Source organism: Ixodes scapularis, unplaced genomic scaffold, assembly GCF_016920785.2.
Source record: "Ixodes scapularis isolate PalLabHiFi unplaced genomic scaffold, ASM1692078v2 PGA_scaffold3__209_contigs__length_174095766, whole genome shotgun sequence".
NCBI lineage: Eukaryota > Metazoa > Arthropoda > Arachnida > Ixodida > Ixodidae > Ixodes > Ixodes scapularis.
In genome coordinates this window covers 14010237-14032656 of record NW_024609868.1, presented here as the reverse complement: position 1 = coordinate 14032656, position 22420 = coordinate 14010237, and the positions used below count along the sequence as shown (strand labels likewise).

The window sequence follows — 22420 nt, the reverse complement described above, 5'->3', positions numbered from 1 at the left end:
CTTATCCGGTAGGAAACCGTAAATAATGCGTGGCGAGGAAAGTAGATGCGTGGGAAGTCTGACTCTGGTAGCGTTGACGTAAGTAAGTGAGGTACGCTGGATATGCTCGTCAAAGAACTGCGATGAAATGTGCGTCCCACAAGAAGAGTCTGCGAGTCCCTATTATTCTTATCTAACTCACGCAATATTTGCGATACTCTGTCGCTGTCGATTGTTCTATTGGAGTAAACAAAGGACGCCCTTTTCAGAGAGAAGGAATATTTTTGGGGTGGAGGGGGTGCAAGGGTCACCAGGTCTTGTTTACCTAGGGTCTTGCTTTCATCGCTGACCGGGGTGCCCGGAGGGAGGTCCAGCATGAGTCCTTTGCCAGGGTTGTTAAGCATCTTGAGCATGGGCACGAACGTGCTGCTGGCCAGTTGTATGATTAGGTGATTCGTGTTCAGCGACGTCGTCATGACCAGCATCGTGGCATGCAGGTCGAAACTCGCGATGCGGTGCCCATTCTGAGTGTTCCACAGCTGCAGCGTGTTGTCGTCCGAACCTGAATAGGACACGAAAAAGAAAAAGAAAACAAAGCATTTCAAGTTGTGAAAAGGTCAAAGCGACTTCTAAGCATCGGGTGATTGAGTATGAATTCGTATCTACATTTTATTTTTCGCTAATTGTTACTTTGTCTATGCAACTGCATCGGTAGTAAAGACTGAAGCACTTCGTTCAATTTCTTAAAAGGAGTGTTTCAGAGTTGATAACCCAACTGGTAACCTGATTACCCGGTTAAGAAGTGTAATCTGATTAATAAATAAAACTAACCGGCTGACCGAACATTTGCGTAGTAATCGACCACAGATAACACTTCAGATCACGAATTCCAAGGAAAGGTAGACTCTCAACGAAGTTTCGGGAGATCTATACTGTATTTTACATTCAGGCCGACCGCAGTTCACGATTCGATTTGATAGGGTCAATCAGGCAACGCCAAAAGTGCTTCGCCACGGCGCTTGTCCTCTTTGAACGTTTGTCATCGCCCGATTAGAGCAATCACGCTCCTGGAAAAAAGTGAGACGTTTACAACTCCCTGCAAAGCTGAATTAGAGCGCAGCTCTTTAGGAGGAGGAGGGGAGGGTATGCAGGGGACCGTATGCGTCACCTCATCCCTCCTCATCTTCTCCTCCCCTGCTCCTAGCCTCCTCCCCCTCTTCTCCTTCTCCCTGCCCCGCCCTAATTCTCCATCCTCCTCCTCCTTCTCCCTCTCCTCCCTCCCGCGCAGTGCATTATGGGAAACGTCCCATAATGCAACGCGCTTGTCACCGAGGTACATTGTGGGACGTTTCCCACAATGCACCGCGTAATTACGCCGACGGCGACGCCGACGCGTTACGTCGACGTGTTAAAGCGTATTCACACAGCGGAAAGACACGCGTCGTGGGGTGAATTTTTTTGCTTATTTTTGTATTGAAAAAAGTCGCGCGCCGAGGAGGACGACGCAGAGAGACGACGCCTCGGAACCCAACTTTTCTCTCAACGCGCGCGCTTGAGCCAATTAGCGAGCGTCCGGACGTGACGTGTCGCCCTTTTCCGGTTAGGACTTGTTTTCGCTACTTTTCGACCCACAATGAAAGCGAAAAGGGAGAGGGGCCTATGGATTCGTGCACTCGACAAACGTGGCTGGAAGCATTTCAGCGTGGAAAGAAGCAAGCCGATTGTAACATATCTGACTGTGAGCAGTGTTTTATGTGCGTGTACGGCGCCCTTTAACCACTCTTCATCGTTTGCGCGAAAGCTGCCACCGAAGTTTGCGGCATGTTCCGACCTCCAACTGTGCGGGAGCGATCACTCCCAATGTGTTGTGTATAGTCTTTGTGTGCACTCACCGCTACGGAATAGAACAGTTCTCCATCGAAAACACTCTCGCACAAGCTGCTTGCAGTGTTCAAGGTATATGGACGCGCCGGCGTAGCACCGTACTTTGCACAAAAAACGCGGCAAAAGAGCTTCTTCTGAAGCTGCCCGCTCGAGTCTTTGGCCAATGCTTCATATGACCGGAGTGTAAATGTATACATAACCACGCCGTTGTCCATTCAGTGAAGACGGTTGTTTCCCACCGCATATGCAGTCGCGAAGGCAAGGCAACAAGAATCGTACGAAGCAGACGAATAAAACAAATTCCGTACTCTCTCGACAAACGCGAGGTTCCCCGAAAAGACGCCGCCGTCGGGTGGCCCTGTGTGTCTGCTTCGTGTTTAACGACGCCGGCGTCGACGCCGACCGCAACGTGTGTCTTTAGCTCAGTGTGAATGCGATTTTACGGCTATACGCCGACGGCGACGGCGATGCCGACGCGTTACGCCGACGCGTTACGGTTACGCCGACAGTGACGGCGACGCCGCTCAAGCCGGAAACAAACGCCTAAAAGCTGCGCTCTAAAAAAAAAAAAAAAGGCGCACTGTAATGGCGTATTTACTGTGCCCGATCGTTTTACGCGGGGAGGGCAAACTCCCAAATACGACAAGCACCGTGGTTCACTCCATCCCGTCGTATACATAGCGTCGGCTACGGTAAGAGTTGGAATGAGACGGAGTATAGTTTCCAATGGAATCGGACATCCGCCCCAAGGGGTTAAAGTGAGAGAAACCGCGGCGTGCCCAAACCAGAACCTACACGAGACTGCAACGGTTCCGTCCAGGGTGAGCTTGGTGGCCTTGATGGACTCCGTGTGACCACGAAGAATGAAGTTGTCGCTTCCGGTGGTCATGTCCCAGACAATAAGATTGCAGTCTTGAGACCCAGAAACTGCGAGGGACGATCTGAACGGTGCCACCGCCACGCAGGTGACCGGACCTTCGTGACCCACGAGGACCTGCGCAAGAATGGGAAGACGCATTCGAGTTTCATCATCCACAAGTTAGCCTTTTCCAACTAATTGGAAGTGGCCAATCACATGTTCAGATGCATGAAATTGATAAATTCACGTTTTTCATCAACGCAATTTACTACGCAGTTTATAAAAGCGACTCTTCTAGTCCACAAAAATGTACGCTCGTACGTGGCTGCCGCGATCATTGATACATTATCGATCAAGGCGGGCATCTGATGAGAGGAAATGAAGAAATCTTAAAAAGCTATTCTCCCATTTTATATTAATTTTAAACAACACATGTTGGCAGAAAATGTATTACTCATTATTCTAAAGTAGCTACACGATATTGCCATACAGATACAACCAAAACGCTGCATACAACTTTCTTCTTTTCAGAAAAACACGGCAACTATAATGTAGGTTTTTTTTTTTCTCATAACTCGCAGTGAAAGTGTAAGCACTACGGACAAGAAACAAATTCAAATGAAGTATTCACCTGTGTTAGTTTTGCTGTTGCAACCTCCCAGACCTTGAGAGACATGTCTTGTGAACCAGTCACAACGGTTTGGCAGTCGTACGTGACGGTGTAACACAGAATGGCTTCGCTGTGGCTCACTGTTTTCTCGCTCTCCGTATCCATGACGGGCCAGTATTTAAGGCTGCAAGGTGTGTGACGCTCCAATTAGAATAATAACGCAGATAATTCAAAATATGTTTAAATTACGCAGACAAATAAAATACGAACAGACAAATACCATTTTAGAAAGGGAAATTTAGACCATTGTTATGTATATTGAACAGTTTTCTCCCCGGTACAACTGCAAATTACACACACACACACACACACACACACACACACACACACACACACACACACACACACACACACACACACACACACACACACACACACACACACACAGACACACACACACACACGCACGCACGCACGCACGCACACACACACACATATATTTATATATATATAGCGCCAGGAATATTAAAGTTTAGGGGAGTTTATAGAACATTTATTTAGTTAGTATGTCCTGTTGTGCAATCGTGCGTGACCTTTGCAGTGAAATGCACACAGTAGACGCTGTGGCTAATCTTATAGTCCCCGCTCTTGTGTTACGATACTTTTTTTTTAAGGCAAATATAATCTATAGCCTGCCAAACATCGGCAAATTAAATGAAAGTTACCGGAGATGATTACTCGCTTCTGTCGGGTTAGACGAAGTCAAATAAACTTACGCGAATTATTGTATTTTACCTAGTTTTTATTTGGAGCAGGTCGACACCGCCGATTCAGTTCGAACCTTGTGGCGTGCTATGCCTCACACAAATAAATTATCTTTCAATGACAAATTATGCTTCATTCCGACGTGTCTGAGAATGCAATAAAATATGATATTTCATGATAATTTTGTGGTATTATAACTACGTGTATCTTCATAGGAAAAAATAACAAAATCCTCATTCTTCGGCGCTACTAGAAATGACAAGAGTAAATACTGCACATTTCAGACAAACACGGCTAAGCACTACGAGGCGTGGGCACCTGTTGTCGCTCTTCCCGCCGACGTTGAACACCATGTTGGCGTGTAGTATCACTTGTTTGCAAGTCCTCGTGCACATGATGAGTTGCGTAGCGTTGTCCGCCGTCCAGAGACGATGGACCCCTTGCGCGTCCACGGACAGGATGCGCCGACTGTCCGACGTGACGAACACACTCACGGGCTTGCTCTGGTGCTCCTGGAAAAGGACGACGTTACAAATCCAATCACGCAAAAAAGAAAAAAAAAAAGAAAAGAAATAGAAACATTTGGTTTTATTAGTTTTAAGTCGATTTTTTGAGGATTGTTATCACGATTCCGCTACGAAAAATAGTTGGAGGAGGATCGGCCTCTTGTTGTTGTTGGGGCACTCCCTGAAATTTCTTAAATTATATATTTCTGTACTTAATGTGCTGCGAATATTTGTTTATTAAAGCGATCTAAGCAGGGGACACCGCATGTCTTGTAACGATAAATACCTTCCGTAGCACAAAAAAAAAAAAATAGTGGGGGAGGTGCGTTTTTGCGGTGCTTCCCCGCAGAATGTACGTCAAAACGATTTCACATTTAAGTGTTACTACTCCGAAAGCCATATCCAGTGATTAATTGAGATGACCCTCGTCTTCGGTCCCTAGTCGAAGCAGAACCAGTCCGCCTTGCTTCACTGTCCATAGTCGAGCGCTGCTTTTCTTTTTTTACGATGTCTCATTAACACGACGAGCACGCTAAGCCTTATTGTGTAACCGCTTCAGTTCAGCTATGGTTTCTTCATTCCGCTTCGTTTTATTACGAGACATTGTAAAGACGACCAGAGCACTTACACGGAACGTTTGACTTCTATCAGAGAGCGGAGCCAATTGCAACACGCACGTATCCACCGAGTCAGGCGTGTAATACACCAGCCGTAGTCCGAGGATGCACACGCGAAGTGATCCACAACCCATGCATGCGCGCGATATGGAAATGAGAATAATTAGAAAAGGAGAGAAGGCCAAATAAATTTGTGATACGTATAAAACATTTTCGGAAAGAAAGCTCTCCTCGGAAACTTTCTGCCGAAAGGAATGCTATCGCATTTAGCAATAATAAAAAAAGAAATACACTGTTCAACAGAATCCCCCCCCCCCCCCTTTTTTTTTTTTGATTGACAACTCAGCGACTTTTTGTGCGAGGATTATACTTAGGTGACCAGTTACTATTGACAAGCGAGAGTGCGTGCTCGATGTCCTTACCTTGAAGGTGCACGCGAGGACCCCTAGAGAGAGCCCCCAGACTCGGACGGTGTTGTCCTCCGAGCCAGACACGACGAAAAGCCCGTTCGGTGCAAAGACAAGGCAGGTGATGGCGGCAGTGTGTCCTTCCAGGTTGGTGTGAGGCTCTCCTATGCTCATCTGCCACACCTTGATCTGCCCGTTCCGGGAGCCTGGAGATCGATGAGGCGGTACATGTCGCTGTGTTTTCGCGGAACTCTCTTTTGACAGCCGTAGTTTTGCTTTTTTGTGGAGGTAACCCACCACGTAACATCGCAATCGTTGATCTTAAGGGAGTTCCGATATGTAGTGTGCATTTCGTGCATTTAAAGTCATCGAATCTTTTACTCCTGACAGGCCCTACCTGAAAATTTGCTCTCAGCATCTGTTCAGCGGCAACATAAATATGCATGCCGGCTTACAATAACACCGATTTATATAAAAGGTATATGTTGCCGCGTAGAATGGATTAGCGGAGTTATTTTGCCGTCGCAATTATCTAAAAACAAAACTGCGGTAATACATATGACTGTTGGGTAGCTTCAAACGCTAAACCTCTTTCAGATATTGTTATCTTAAAGGCACATACCACTCAAAGGTTAAATTTTATTGAACACAGTGTAGATAAAAAAATTGAAGCGTGCTACTGTTAGTGGGAAAAGAGTACCGTCAAACTTTTACTTCAAATTGTATTAACTAACGCATCCACACTTCTAAATCTGACTCATTGAGCTGACCACAAATGCAGTGCCAAGTGGCATTTTAATGATTTTCCACAACGGTCTGCGAAACGCTCCAGAAGCGTCTTGTAACGTTTAAAACGCCTTTGTGTCAGAAGGACGGCAGTTGCTTCTTCAGAACAATCTAAGCACCTATTATCTAAGCTAAAACCATGGATTTTCAATGTAGGCTAACCGTCCACACAAAAGAGATGGACAAAGGTAACCTTTTCGCTGCTTGATCGCTTTACAATCCATTGTCACACCCTCAGAAAAGTATAACATATGAGCTGTTTGCTAAATGTGTCCACCTCCACTTAGCAAAGAGAGTACAACCTTCTTGCCACGACGAGTTACTTTGTCATTATTTTCCAGGAGCCAGATCGATTTGCAAATAAGCCGGATATCTATCAGTTCATACTTCCATAAAGATGCCGGGGGGGAATTTATTTCGTTACGGCACTCTAAAAAAAAGGGTGTATTCTTACACCCTTTGTCCCATATAAAACACCCCAAAACTTCAGTTCGGCGTACAGCGCACTGACGTGGATCTGACGGTACTAACTTCGCTTGATAGCCATGTGGTACAACTTATTAAACAAGCTAATGTACGTGTTACTGACTACAGCAAAAAAATAATCGGGGTTTTCTTGGCCCTACTGCAAAACCTGACTGTTTTCTTTCTGTGGTCTTTGATACATACTTTAGTTATTTAAAAAGTTGTATCGCACCGTTGTCAAGCCCCTTGAAAACTTTTGGGCCGTCTGTTCGACTATAGTGCGCTGTAAGTCGAACTGAAGTTTTGGGGTGAATTATATGGGACAAAAGGGTGTAAAGTGATACCCTTTTTTTATAGTGTTGCTATAATCGCGTGAAGGATAGCGACGCTCACCAGTTACACCCATGCTGCCGTCCCTCGACAGAGCGACGCACGAGACCGGATCCTTGTGTACATCCACCTTCTTGGCTTTTGGCTGCGGATGACACATCTCACTCCTCTTCAGGTAAAAGTTCCAAACGACGATTTTGTTCCCGGCAGCCGTGATAAGAAATGTGTCCTTGCTTTGGGCCTGCAACACGGTTCAGAGACATTTCAATACCCTTACATCTGGGGAAGGAATGGAATATGCTTGTTGGTAAGTTTGTGTCCGTCTACTCCTCACTCTTTTTCCACGCACCTGGATGGCCACAACGGCGGAGTCCTGATGCGCCACCAGGGTCTGAACCAGGCGGGCGGAGTGGATGTCGAAGACGAAGGCCTTGCCGTCCCCAGTGCCCACGACGCAGCGGCAGTTGTCCCTGGCAAAGGACAGTGTGCTCACCCGGCCCGTGTAGCCCTGCAGGCAGTGCACGTCCGAGCCCGTGGTCAGGGACCGGACGCGCACCACGTTGTCCGCGCAGGCGAGTAGCAGAAACGTGCTGTCCGAGGAGATGCACAGCCGCACGATGGCAGATGGGAGAGCGATGCTGTTCAGCAGCGTGAAGTCCTCCAGGCACCAGACGCACACCGTGCAGTCCGAGGACGCTAGGGTCAAAAAGAGCGATGGCAGTCATTTCAGTCGCTTCCAAAAAGTCAGTCACACGCGGGTAGAGATGTGAGATATTTGGATAAGCTTTGAACCCCATGTTGACATGTAAAGAGCTAGAGTTCTTGTATTTGCACGGTATTTGCACGGCTTTATCTGACATTTCTTAAGAGAACTGTTGAATGGCGTTTCCAGCTTTACTCGGACCTTAGGCAGTCGCTTCCCTACCTTTCACTGCATCGAAGTAGATAGTTGTCTCCGAGTATTTAAACTTCGTTAGGTCTACCTAGGCTCTATATTTGGCCACGACTAAATACTGAAATGAATTTTCTTAATGCGTACGTCATTCTACACTTTTATACAGTTGAATAAAATCTGATCCCGTCTTTAATCCGAAAGAAAGAAAACGACTGCAAGAGCACAATCGTCCGAAAAAACGTGCAGAAAACAAAACAGCATCATTTTAGTGTTTAAGGGTCAAAAACGGCAATGTCTTACCAAAAAAAAGAAAAAAAAAGAAAAACACGGTTCTGTATTTTGGAGTGTTTAATTATCTTTGAATCTTCATATCCAATGTGTTAAATAAAAATGGACGACCATGATCGCAAAATTAGTCAAATGATCAGTTACAGAACTCCCCGCGACCCAGAAAGGCATATATGAACCATATTCGTGTGGGCGGTTCTTCAAATTTTGACCGTTGCCTGCTATTACATTTATTTTGAGTAGAAGGCCTAGCCGTCTCCTTTCCGGCGAAATTTTCTGCAACTTTAATGTAAATATATATATATATATATATATGTTTTTGCAGCGAAAGTGCAGTGCTACGCATGTATGGTAATATTGGAACGTTTTGTTCTATTTTTGTGATTATGGGGCATCTTCACAGTTTGCGCCGAAAAATATTTGTTCTTGACACTGTCCTATCACAACCAAGTTTGACATGCATGTGGTTTAGAATATGCAGAATGCAACTATCAATGTTTGATTAGAATGTATATTTTTATGTTTATGAAAACTTAAAGAAACATTTGTTAGCCCTTGAAAAATGGCGATATTGTGTTTTCTAAATTCTTTAAAATAGATGATTAGGAGTTTATTGGCGCAGCAGCAACGAGCCTCTTTAAAATAGAAGTCTCGCACGCATTTTTTTCTTCAATGCACCCAGTGGTTTAAAAGGAGCAAGTTAGTTTATATTACTAGGCTGTTTTAAATGTGTTATCATTCCCCACGCGTGCGCCATGTTGTTTTCTTTTTTTTTTTTGGCTCGTGAATTGGGTCTAGACGTTAGAAAACAAGGTATATCGAAATTAATTTCATATGTATGAACATATCAAGCACTATAAACTGTGAACATTTCATTCAGTTATTGTTAAAAAAAAAAAAATGTTTTCCCCTGGCGCATTCTGAAGCGCCCACGGGCATTGAGGTTCGGGTACAGATTTAAGTGGCGTCACACTGCGCTCGAGGAGGAGGAGGATGAGAGAGGAGAAAAGAAGGAAGGAGAGGAGGATTAGAAAGAGAGAGAGTGAGAGAGAAAGAAAGAGAGAGGGGAGGTGGAGGGGGCGAGGAGGAAGCCCATCCCGTGTCCCCCGTTCGTTTCTATCGGAAATAATCCCTTCGTTCTAAGTAACGTATTGCCGCCATTCCTTTTCGCAGATTTGGGGCGAAACCTCCCCTGAAGATCTTATGTTGCAATCGATTAAAGTCAGTTATAACTTATAACAACTAACGCCTGTTAAAAGTTTTACAGCTGACCATGCTATTCATCGTACCTGCTGGCGTGTATTAAACGCGTAATGTCCAGGCAACGAGGCAGAGTGGCTCACCCGTGGCGAAGATGTCGTCTCCCTTGTTGACTGCCACCGCGTTGACGACGCCCCGGTGGTTCTCGAGTCTTTGCACCAGCTGACCCGTGTCCAGACGGGCCACGACCACCACTCCGATCTCGGAGCCGCTCAGGACAAAGTCCTCCGAGTGCGTGGTGGCCACACAGAGCACGCCTGCCACGTGGTGACTGCAGGGGGGGAAATAGGAAGGTGCGTGTTGATCATGATCTCGTTTCGTGGGATCGATTACTGGTTGCGCTGGTGTCCCGGGAGAACTTCAAAAACACGCGGAGCGTGTTTTTTTTTTTTTTTTTTTTTTTGCTTGAAGGTTAAACGTACAATTAGCCAAACTCGCAATGAACAGTTCCAATTTTATTGTCGCAGTTGATAAACGTTTGGCGCGTTTCTGACGTGTAGCGCAAGAACGCACTCACGCAGCATACAAACTTTTCATATACGGCCATGAATCGGGCAATATACTAGCTGGTTGCATTTAGTTCGACCCTAGGCGTAGTATAAGATAACTATCCGGATCACTCTTGAATTTTAGGCAAGAATATTTTCATCGGCTGTTCGATTTGTCACTAAGAAATTACCTTTCCCTTCGTTCCGTGTTGCGATCTCAAGCTTAACGCAAAGAAAAAGAAAAACGCAGAACTTAATATATTCAATAAATGACAAACATGTACACTATATGGCAACATAGTTGTTCGTCATTGAAGTTTACCTGAGCCTCCTCTGTAAGGTTCCTAGAACAGGATCCCATATGAGGACATCGGTGTCTTCGGAGCCGCTGACTAGGTGCCTTCCCGACGCGGACATGTGTAGGCACGTGATGGTTGCTTTGTGGCCTGAAACAAAATTAGGACGGACAGGCTTACACTACTTTAGAACATAGCGTGAATACACACGACACTGCAAATACGCCGGCACTGAAGGTGTCAGCATTAACGCAGAAGTGAGCAGAGTTTTGAAGGATGGCTACCTTCCCACGTTCGCTCACATCGAAGCAAGATTACAGTTTTTACATTGTTGCCAGTGACAGTAGCGATTTAAAGTAGCTTGAATTTAAAAAGATAAGCCGCCCACTAGCTCTGTGTTAAGGTGTTAGGTGGCCGGTTCAAGTCGTAGACAGAGCTCCAGGACATCAGTCGAATGCTTAGTGGGTCACTCGCAACCTAAACCAGATGACCTTCGTTCTTATATAGCTGTTATGTTACTGTATCAGCAGCTGTAATGTTACAGTACCGATGAAGATATAAAATAAGCGTAAAGGGGTATGGCGGTCCGCACTCTCGTGCCGAAAGAACTAGAGACGAAGGACAAACAAAGAGGAACAACAGAAGGCCCTCTTGCGTTGTCCTTCGATGTGCGTCTTTTGTCTCAGTGATTTTTTTTTTCTTGATTTCAGTACGGATATCCATACCTTCTTTTCTTTTTAAATATAGATACATTTTATTAGAAACCACGGAGCGCCAGACCTGGAATAATTCTATTTGTGCCAGTTTATAATAAAGACACACACAAAAGCAAGGTGATGTTTCGAGTTCCGCAGCTCACACCCCACATGGGTCAATGAGAGAGCGAACAAGGGTGCCCTGTAGCTCAGGCTTGGGGAATGCCATTCCCATTCTGTGTTTGCACAACTTCAACTACCGCACGGTTCCGAATAATATATAACAGCCTACGCCATTACACTCCTTTCCTCTTCCTGGAGGGGCTTTCGTATTTACACAAATCTATACTGACCTCTTTGTAACCACTGCCTAGCCCTCTAGTTTCTCACACAACAGGCGTAGGACCAATGACTGATAGCTACACAAATAGACCAGCGAATGTCGAGGTGTCAATACATAATGAATATATATATACATAAAAATGGCCTGTGCTGGCACATCGAGCCTGATATTCCCATGCCGTAATCCCAAAGTCAATTTCTTCAATGCACTCCAATCTTACTGATGGATCGTCAACTATATCTATTTTTATAGCGAATAGACTCAATTGGTTGTTTTTCTGATTTGAAGGAAGGTGGGCGTACGGGCTAGACGGGTGGCGTTTTTTCATCAAAAGACAGATGTAGATTCTGGTGCCCCATTCCCTCAGAAATGCCTGCTCGGTTTCGTTCTACAATGCACTCAATGTAGCAATCATTGCTCTTCTTTCAATCAGTTTAAAGGAGCTCTGCAACTATTTTAACGTTAAAAGAATTGGCATCTTCTGCCTTTGATATTGTTTACCTTGTCACAAATGACAGAAAACACACCTCCTTGCATCGAAATGTTGCTATTCCGTCGTGTAATAGCGAGGCAAAACTTAGAATATTCCCCGACCTGCAGCCGCGAGCGGCGGCCATGAGAAACACGTGGAGTGACGTCAATGGGGAATCTTGCAGAAATATAGCAAGTTGTGCGAATGCCTGCTCGATAAAAGGTAACTTTTCTATAAATCTTGTCATTCCAACATATATATAAATGCGTCAAAAACCTGGTATCATCGACAAAACTTTTATTATACGGAGTTTTAGTGGCGCCATCTATCCTACGTCCATAAAATGTCAACTCTCTCTTCTACCGCGAACAGCCGCCAGAAGCCAATGGGGGAGGGGGGAGGGCAGGACGGGTATGGCCCGACCCGGATGAGACTTTCCTCCTTTCACCAAAATTGTTCGCGCGGCGCCCGCCAGCACGTGGACAAGCGGTTGCGAGCGCATGAGTTCTCGCTGCTCACTGATGGCTCTAAAGAGAGAACTTTTCCGGAACCCCGCGCCTACTCAAATGACGTCACTGCGCACGTGACCCGGAAGACGACGTACGCGTTGAGAGGCGGCAAAAACCTGTATCTTTCTCATTTTTTTAAATAAAAACTAGGGTATCCAAGCAAAATCTGTTTTCCGTAGTTCAGTTCAGAAGTGTCGGGCATCAACTTCCACAATAATTTAAGCAAAGCCCTGAATTGTTGCACAGCTCCTTTGAGCACCGAGCCAAAACAGGTTGAAAAGACCGACACCCCGCGTCGACGGTGATGCGTCTGTCATGGGAGGAGGATGGGTACATTTTTTGATGCCAGATCACCAAGAGTGCGCTTGTGCTTCTAGATTTTGGTCTATTCCACGTTAACGTGAGTAGAACTATAACCTCATTAATCGACTCCAACTGAGTTCACAGCCTCGGGAGGGTCTCTCTTAGGTTATTGCGAAATCTCGCCCTATATTATCCAGTCCTACCCATTCATTAATCGAAGAGCTGTTGGTTGACATTGCAGTTATCTGGTTTGAAACTATTTGTTGCCGTTCTATCTTATTGTTTGCATATTAGAGTCCACAAACACACAAAAGAATCCAATGCCCTCAAGAGTACTTACGAAAAGAAATAAATTAAGCTGGGTTTGAAACTCTTAATTTGTGTAGGTTATATTTTGTTAGTGTGTGTGTGGGAGGGAAGGGGGTATCTTTTCCATGCGGGACGAGATATTAGACGGAAACATAGTACAGATTTTCATTACTATTGTTCAAGCTTGTGAGTTGTAGTTATAACATGGAAGTTCAAATTAAATTCTAAAGGTAGAGCCAATGACTACAAACAGGCATTTCAGGATTGGATTAAGACATAGAAAGTGGATGCAAATATTACGTACGTGTAGGTAAGCAAAATATTCCGTTTCAAACAAAAACAAAACTTTATTTTGTTTTTGCAGAAATTAATTTGTTCACAAAAAAAAAATACACACGCGAAATTAAGTTTTTACACAAACTTTGATTTGAGTGAGCATTTCAGATACTCAATTTTTTTTCTCTCAATAAAACGCCTCTATATAAAAAGAACAAACAAATACTGTGGAAGCAGCCAGACTCCGTATGACCGAGATGAATATAGGCAGCATAATATAAATATCGAGGAAGGAGGGCGAGATTTATATATAAAATCATCTTCTACAATTCAAGAGACACCAAAAAAATGTCTTTAGTTGTGTTTTTGACAAAGCAATGTCTGACCCCTAGATGCAGAGCAGCATTCCATTTCTACCAAACCTCCCGTATGTTTTCTTTTTTTTTTTTTTTTTAACCTGCATTTTGAAAGTAATATTATTCCCCGAGAGAAATAAACCACGAGAATAACAAAAATACGATTCGATACGTCGAGAGCGCAAAGAGACCACTACACCGATAGGAAAATTCAAAGGAAATCTCGATGGCACAGCAACTTTCGCCAGAGGTTCTCGGGGAAGAAAAAAGAAGGCCCTCATCCAGATGGCGCCGCCTCCATCGAGCACGCAACGCTTTCGGAGGGCTCAGGCAAGGGGCTCGTAGACAAGTGCTCAAGAGCTTTCAGGAACGTCTGTTGTTGACCATCTACTACGACGTTTACTTGTTCTGTATTGGATTTCGTATATGTGACAGCGGGGACTTGCGCAACTGACGGGCGTCAACATCTGAGACTGTGACATTGTTTGTGTTTCAATCAAACAGTAAAGCTTCTGCGAAAGTACATTCTCCAGTCCACAGAGATCATTTTCGTAGCTTGCCGCCTGTTTCCTCAGAGAAAACATCTCCAAAGCTTCTCGTAGCGGCTTTTCGACACTATGTGCGAGTCTTTGCAACCGCGGTGGACAAGAACCACAGTGGTTGAGTACTTCTCGTGTCGCAACACGTGCTCACCTGAAAGTTGCCTCACCAGCTTCTTGGAGGTCACGTGGTACATGGAAATGACCCGGTTGTCGGCCTCCGTCGTGCAGAAGACGTGCTGGCTGTCGGGCACGGCCACCAGGTGCTTTAGTGGACTCGGGAGACTCATGGAAGTGACTTGAGGGGGCAGCGTTAGGCTTAGCCACGACGTGAGTGGAACAAGCAGCGGGGTCTTCGCCTGGTTGCACCAAGAGTTGGCTTGGCTCACTAGGTCCTCCAGCACTTTAGAGTTACCGTCTGAAATATAACCGTGCAAAGAGATCTTCTTGACCCAGTGTTTTTAGCACGTACGAAAGAGGAATGTCGATCGCATTTTCCAAGAGTAGTTTCGTAGCAGAATTAACAATGCAGGAATCATTTCACGTAATATGAGACACTTCTTAGAACTTTCAAGCGTTAACAATGACGCCGGAAATGACCGCGTGTATAGTTACACTAATTTGGACCCTTCAAGAAGTTCAATCGAATCCACGAAGATTGTGTCTAGCCGTGCACGCGAAGCCCAAATCGCGCTTCACGTCGACTGCTTGCGCGTTATTCTAAACCACAAAAAAAAAAAAAAAAACCGGCTTAGAAAAAAAGGAGTGAAAGCTGCCCGTTTATTTTCAGTGTTAGCACGTAGTTTTCAGTGTATAAGCACGAAGACGGCATATGAATGACGCTCTGCGAACACTGCACAGAGGTAAAATAGACATCCTTTAAAAGAGAGTTGAACGTATGTGAATTTTAACGCTGAATTATTCTGCTCGTGTTCCGTAATATCTAACAAAATTGACGCAAATTAAATTTGCATATTACGCAGGTGAGACACCAAACGATTAATCTTCCTCGAGCTGTTCCGAAGTACGCGGCGTACCTAGTAAATTTAACGCTCGCTAAATAAGTTTCTGTTTGGATATAACGGTCTGCCCTTTTTTGTGTATAGTATTTCTATAGAACGTACATTTATCTAGCAACGAGGCATTAAGAAAAAAACTGGATGAAACTCTAGGTTCGCCAGATAAGACCGATTTCGAGGTTGCACTTACCTGCATAGGGTCTTAGCCAGTTCAAGATCTCCGTTGCAAGTTGTTGCGGGTCTTGGCTAAGGACGTCGACGGATTGTTTGGTCATATTGTACAGAAGCTCGATTTCCCAGTCTAGTAACTAAAAGGAAAGTGGCGACAAAAGGGCAGGGTTGGTTTATTAATGCATACTGCTTGATCATTGATTTCAATTTGAATTAACAATTTATTAATGTGAGCAATGTCTCCTAATGCAAAGCTCAAAAAGATATAAAGTTTAAAAATCCGAGGATGAACCATCGTAAATCCGTGAAGTTAACACCTTAAAGCTTTGGAACAACTCACCTGTGCACGTACGATTTCAAGGACGCTCCTGACGTAACTTATTGAAGCCCCCCTAACCGCAGAAAGTAAAAACTCAAAGTTGCACACTGCGTCTTGATTGAGCCGTTTCACGTCGCCTGGAAAGAGCAAGTCATGATAGTAAATTGAGTGTTTGGGACAGCCAAGAGGGCAATGTGCGTTCTACCCGCGGCCTTCTTTATACATGCTAGAATCGAAAACATTTGTGGCCCCTTCGTCGCAGTGCCTTCTACGTCGAAACGGTTCGGGGCTTGCTCTAAACATTTTTTGTCAGTCTTTTTTTCTCGCAGTTAGAAGAGGGCGTAATCTAGGTATGTGTCTTCCCCCGTGGTTGAAAGTTAACAACAAAAAAAAGCACAAACACACACACGCACGCACACGCACGCACGCACACACAATCACACACACAAACACTTACACACGCATGCATGCAGAAAATGGGCAAGAACAGAAGTACCAAATTCGTTCCCCCACCCGGTATTACGAATGTAAATCAATACTGCTATTTGACAGACTTCCCAATGGTAATATATTAAATGTGTTGCGTTGAATTGCGACTGTGCCGTGGAGTAATAACAAACTTTTACTAAATATCTCGATCAGTAGTTTGTTTTAGACAGTGTCCATTATTTAATTGCGCAATAATGTACATTGCAGTGCTGCGAAACTCTAGCTGTTTGTTCATATGTATTTTTTCACTTCTGCACTCCTGTAACTGCCCGAAAAAAGGGCTGACAGTACGAAAAAAAAATCATAAAAAATGAAGAATTTTGCCACTCCTAGTATTTAAAGACAATCCGCGTCTATGTACGGAAGCCAGTTTTGTGTAGTCTGCGCATTTGGCTGATACAAGGGTAGAAGACAAAACGGTCTACTACGGTTCCGCCTTCATAGCTTAGAATACTACTGAAGGCGGGTAACGTAGCAAGGCGTTAAACGACGCGACCAGGTGCTTATTGGCCGTTTCCTACATTTCCGCACATGACACCGAGAGCACACAACAATTAATGCGCAGAAAACAAGAAGGAAAGAGTGACGTACCACTTTGAAACAAGTGATTCCAGAGCTCGTCCACTTCTCGTAAAAGATCTGACCAATCTTCTTTCCGCTTAGATTTGTTAGAATCGTCGAAGGCGGGACCCTTTAAGAAAGACACAGTGCGGTCATCACGAGCTTCTTGTCGCCGGTGCGCACACGCCGGATAGCTTAAGGGATAGTAATGGTTCCGCTCTGGCCCTTTAGTCCTTTACCAGGCGAGGTTTGGGGCTGATCTGTGAAACAAACATCACACTTCGTGCTTTGCTATCGTTTTTCTGAGAGTTTTAGACGTTGTGTCCAGTGACAGCCGAGGGACGTTCGATGGCACTAAATAAATAACTAATTGTTATTTTTATGTGACAAAAAAGTGAAAGTAAAAACGAAGCGACTGAAAATAAAATATTAACGAGGACGTCAGAATACCTCGCGATACCTCTCCTAGAAATATGTTCTTTACGAAAAAAGTAAATGATCTTAAGCGTGAAATTTATCGCGCATACCCTTAAATATAGATCATCGTAATTTCAGCAATGAGAGAACATTACCTTCCTGATAGGGCCAAGAATGGTAGAAGATAAAGAGACAGCTGTGGAACTGAGCTGGTAATTATGTGAATATATTCCACGTGTTACAACATACTACGCATTTCGCTTTGATTTCGAAAGCGTATCGAGAGCGAAGGCTTTTTTTGCAGAGATTTGTCTTGAGGTGTTGGTCCCAAACTATGTACGCTCGCGATCGCAGCTAAACGCTCCAGAAATCAAAGCGCTTTTTCTTAACCGTGGCTTTTTGTATCAAGCTACGCTACAAAAATGACTGGGCAAGTTTGGTATACTTAAACCTTCGCTTGCAAAGCTATAGATCAATAATGTAGTTTTAGAAGATATACGCGACTTTTTATTAAAAAGCAAAGACAAGAAGAAAGGTATATATCTCTTTTTAACTTTCTGACTATTCATGAAGGGATTAGACACCGACGTCTGTGCCGTGGCCAGAAATTTTGGTCGGGTGTGTTTTACTTTTCTGGTAGGGTTTTACTTTTTTTTTTCTTCAAATATACCTTTGTTAAAAGACACGAGCAAAAGACTGTTTTCCACTCCCTGGAAAACTGGGCGACTCAGAGCTTGCGACAAATTCATCATCGAAGACGAGCCGTTCTTTGGAAGTTGCGGGGAAAGGAGTGACATTCTGAAGGACAAATGTTATAAACCGAGTCCTGTTTCTGTGCGAACCAGGACACGCAAGATGGTCATGTCTATGTTTTGATAGTGTGCGCAAAAGAGAGCTAGTCAAAGCATATTTAAGGGGGGGGGGGGGGGGTCAGACTTCTAAATTCGCCGCTCAACCTGGCTATTCCGCTGATCCACGCTATTTTTGTTACTTCCTTAGAACAAGGAATACACTATTAGAAGGGTTTCACAACACCAACTTGCTGTATTGCGCTAAATCCAGTGCGCTCGGCTTTCTACGTTTTTTTTACAAGCACGATGTTGTCGTTACAACGTTTCCTTCTACGCACTTATAGTGTTTTTAACATTTGTCTTTGCCTTGTGTGCTCTTTCGCAACGCGGCAACGATATAAACGAAGCCTAAAAATATAAAGCGAACATACAAATATTGTTTATTACGTTTTAAATTTAAAATAAAAACATAAAGCAATGAACGCAAAAGAGAAGGGAAAGGTCAAGACAGACCGTTTTATTTTCTGAATGTATGTTTGCAGGTCTGTCGCCATTAGTTGGTCGGAAGCCACGAAGTGTAAACGAACAATCCGAAATCGGTAAACTTGCACGTTGAATTTTCCATCCGCTCTCGGTATTTGTTCTGGCGTTCAAGTACGATAATAGAGCGGTCATCACGCCGCTTGAGCGTCGCACTGAAAATGGCGTTCGATCCCAAAGCTAGGAAAACAATCTATTTTAAGCGCACGGTTTGTTCTTGACGGATATCTTAGAAGCGCTCGGGAGTAATTAGAGAAATTAATTAGGGAACATCGTGAGATTCTTTGATCGATGAAAGTCTGTCCGCGGAGTTTCAGACCCCATCCGAGCTCGAAACTCGCGCTGGCCAGTGGAGTTAATACGCAAATAATTTATGATTGCGAAATAAAATAAACGAACACCCGTTTTTGTTTGTGTTTTGCTCGAAGGCGCTGACAACGCCGCAAATGTAGTTGGCTCCACCCTACTTTTGCAGGATTGAAGTGAGAGCGCGTTAAAGCGTGAAAAAGATTCTCGAGTTTGGGGACTCTATAATTACAGATAATGCGAAATCAATAGGTGATAAATATTGTTAGAAGTGTGGCGATGGCTTCCGACTGGCAGCAACGCGAGGAAGAACGAAATTGTGTCGAAAGGGGGAAAAGCGGAAAAACAACGAATGTATACAAATAAATCTCCCCATTAAGTTATTATTAAGTTTGCTTTACGATTCCTATCTTAAACGGCAATTCTTAGTGAAGGTTTATTAGTTCCTACCGAAGCGAGAACAGTTTCATTACTCCCCTCTCTAACGCCTCACGGCCTTGAGGGTATTGTAAATAAATAAATAAATATAAAAACTTTTTTTTTTCTTTCTAATTTGTGATTGAGGACTGACTGCATTTGTGGCTAACAGTTGTGCGGTACTTCCCCAATAACGTTTCAATACATTTTGTAAAACCATTTCATAAGAAAGAATTCCTACTTCTAATTTGTCTTATGAACGTATTAGGCTGAAGGCCTTTTAAATTCGGAGGGCGCTTGACACAAATCAACGCTATTTATCGGCAAATCATTTTGTTTAACATCATTACAGTTTTTTTTCGGCCCAGGATAACAACAATTGATGAGACATAAAAACGGGGCATTGTTTCGGAATGAGTCTCAAACACTGGAGAACTGAAAGGCTGTGAGACGCACACCCCGACGCACACCAAGTCGACAAAGCAGAAGCGGTCTGCAGTTGATACCAACAGCCTCAAGCCTACCTTTTCGTCCTTCTGCATCAAAAAGCCCAGATGAAACGCGTTCGCCAGGTCTGTGTGACAAGCGACCGCATCCTCGGGTTCGGCCAGGTACCGTTTGCGGACGCAAGCACCGATGCAGCGATGGCTCCACTGCAAGTACGACCGGCAGTCCACGTACGACTCCCTCAACAGCACTCCTGGGGTTCGAGACGGCGACGGGGAAAGAAAAGAAAGAAATGAGATTGGGCCAGAAGCTGTAAAAACAGCGTATTTCAAGCGTTTCGAGCAGCTTCGTGGGAAACACGAACGAGAGAGTTCAAAAGCGCCATTCTTCAAATGGTCGTGAAAACAGAGCCTTTTACAAAGCTGCGGAATAACGCACCGGAAAAAAAAGGGGGGGGGGGGTTATGATCGAATGTTAATTAACAGAAGGGCTGGTGACAACTCACCTTTAAAATCTTCGAGACTCAAGGGAAAAAAAAAAGAAGGGGGGGGGGGAGGGGGACACCGTACGCACAGTCTCAAACACAGCTAAGTTTTATTTGCCAGTCACACCTTAAATAGCTTTCCTCCCTCCTCGCCACCTGCCTTCCAGACAGAAGGGAGCCCAACGATCGATCCCCACACATCTCGCCACCTGACACAAAGACGTGATAATCCTGCGCTCCCAAAACCCAGCCGCAAAGCTGACGTCTGCCGACTGCCAAGGCCGCTCACAACCCACACCCAACCCCTTCTCTCTTTCAGTCAAAATCCCGCCGAGACAACGTTCGCAAACCTCCAGACAGGAAAAAGGGTGACGCAGCATCATCACATCTATGAGTGGAGTGGAGGGATAATTGGGGATTGATAGTTGGGCTCTGCTCTGGCTGGAGGTATAAGGCTCTGAACAAATGGCGAGGAGGGAACGCTATTTCCTGTGTGGCTGGCAAATAAACCGTAGCTGTGTTTCAGACTCGGCATGTGGTCTCCTTTTTTTTTCTGTTTTGCTCAATATTGAGGTTTTTATAAGGTGTGTTACGTGAACCAAGGTCCCGAAAGCGTTTTAGTTATGAATGAACGTAGTTAGGACCTAATGGTATAAAATAATTTATTATATATAGACCATAGTTCGGACGAAGTCAATAAATGAGTGTCTGGAACGCGCCTCCGTGCTCGGAGGGTGTCTTGATCTCACGCTCCGCTGTCCACATTGTACCCCTCCGGAACAATCAAACGCTTAAAGTAGGATTTGGGGAGCGTGACGCAAGAACATTCGGTTGCTACACGCAAAGGTTAAACCTTCATTAAGTTACGTAATACGTTACTGAAATACCGCGTGGGCAGCGACTGCCAAGTTGAATCTTGTGTAACACCCTTTGAAACGTTTCACACAAGAGAGAGGTAATTGAGCCTTGGAACTCCACGCTTCCCGGAATCCGGTTTCGGGTGAAAGTCGTAAACCTTGAAGCCCGTTGTGCGTTCGTTCGGTCTCAACAAGGTGTGAGTCGCGCGATAAAGAGTTTGCACACAGACCGCATCAAATGCGTAAGCGTAGAGGTTCCGTTTTAGACAGAACTCGCGTTCAGGGTGGCGCCGTTCACGGACCGTGTGCACTAACTTGTGAGCAGCAAAACAAGACTGCAGTCGTGAGGTTTTGTCAGTGGAAATTTGAAGCGGCAACTACGCTCACAGATTAATCTCCAGTTTGAATAAAATGACGCCATTTGGCAACCGATACGGGAAGCGGAGAGTTGGTGGTACATTGCCTCCAGTGGAATTATTTTACGCAGTCTGGCGGGAAAACTTCAAAACAAAAGTGTGGGAAATAAGGTGGCGAACTGGGCCAGTTGGTTGACGTTATACATGATGGGGAAAACAGCTCAGAAATTACGGACTACTACGAAGAGGAACAAGCACGACAGGACAATGCTGTCCTGTCGTGTTTGTTCCTCTTCGTAGTTCGTGCTTTCTGAGCTGTTTTCCCCATCATGTAAAATAGTGGTTATTAGAAAGGACGTGGAGTTGCGCATACTGGAAAAGCGAGCTCGGTAATGCGGCCTTAACACCGTGATTTCCCTGGCCTAATGGTTGCGCTACGTTCAGACGAGGAAAATTAGGGCTCCGACGAGGATTTGATAGCCCGTATGGGACGGAGAAGGCTATAGTCTCTGATGCCGAAAGGCTATATTCAATCTAACAGTGAACACGTCAAGTGCACAATTGGGAAGTTATACCGAAAGCACAGTTATGAACTATAATACGAATAGTGTTCGAGGTAATACTGGGCGCGTTCAGTCCCTGCTCCGGAGCGTGAGACTTTGGCGCTGCGTTCACTAAACAGACAGGAGCGCCTCCGGAAATTGACACTCGAGAGCGCTCTTCGTGCACCGAGTTCCTCTCGGAGCGCGAGTGAACCCTCTTCGCGCTCCGTGACGTCAGGTTCACAAACAAGATATGGCTGCGCCGATTGAAACGTTGTCGAGTCGAAGAGTGAAATCGGACCGCTGCCCTTTTGAAGTTGAATACTGCTGAATTCTGCAGGTAGCGTTTGGATTTGAAAGCCAAGAGAGCAATTGGCGTTCCGGAAAAGGCTTGTTCGTGCATCTAGAATGAAAACGAATTCATTTATCGAACGATAGCTAGTCGATAGAACAGCAACAAAAATGTT

The 22420-nt window shown here is 44.8% G+C and overlaps 1 protein-coding gene across 1 annotated transcript in view; it reads right to left on the bottom strand.

Moving 5' to 3' along the window:
- Window positions 1-22420, bottom strand: part of LOC8038898 (NACHT domain- and WD repeat-containing protein 1) — a 131710-nt gene that overhangs the window by 5572 nt on the left and 103718 nt on the right. The window contains exons 11-24 of the mRNA XM_040206260.3: window positions 19792-19967; window positions 16827-16926; window positions 15768-15883; window positions 15447-15564; window positions 14392-14655; window positions 10462-10585; window positions 9735-9922; window positions 7558-7904; window positions 7272-7449; window positions 5643-5833; window positions 4416-4609; window positions 3354-3516; window positions 2659-2857; window positions 305-541 (exon numbers count right to left, since the gene is read on the bottom strand). Of these exons, the coding sequence (XP_040062194.2) occupies window positions 305-541; window positions 2659-2857; window positions 3354-3516; window positions 4416-4609; window positions 5643-5833; window positions 7272-7449; window positions 7558-7904; window positions 9735-9922; window positions 10462-10585; window positions 14392-14655; window positions 15447-15564; window positions 15768-15883; window positions 16827-16926; window positions 19792-19967 (2595 nt within the window). The remainder of the gene's footprint in view (window positions 1-304; window positions 542-2658; window positions 2858-3353; window positions 3517-4415; window positions 4610-5642; window positions 5834-7271; window positions 7450-7557; window positions 7905-9734; window positions 9923-10461; window positions 10586-14391; window positions 14656-15446; window positions 15565-15767; window positions 15884-16826; window positions 16927-19791; window positions 19968-22420) is intronic.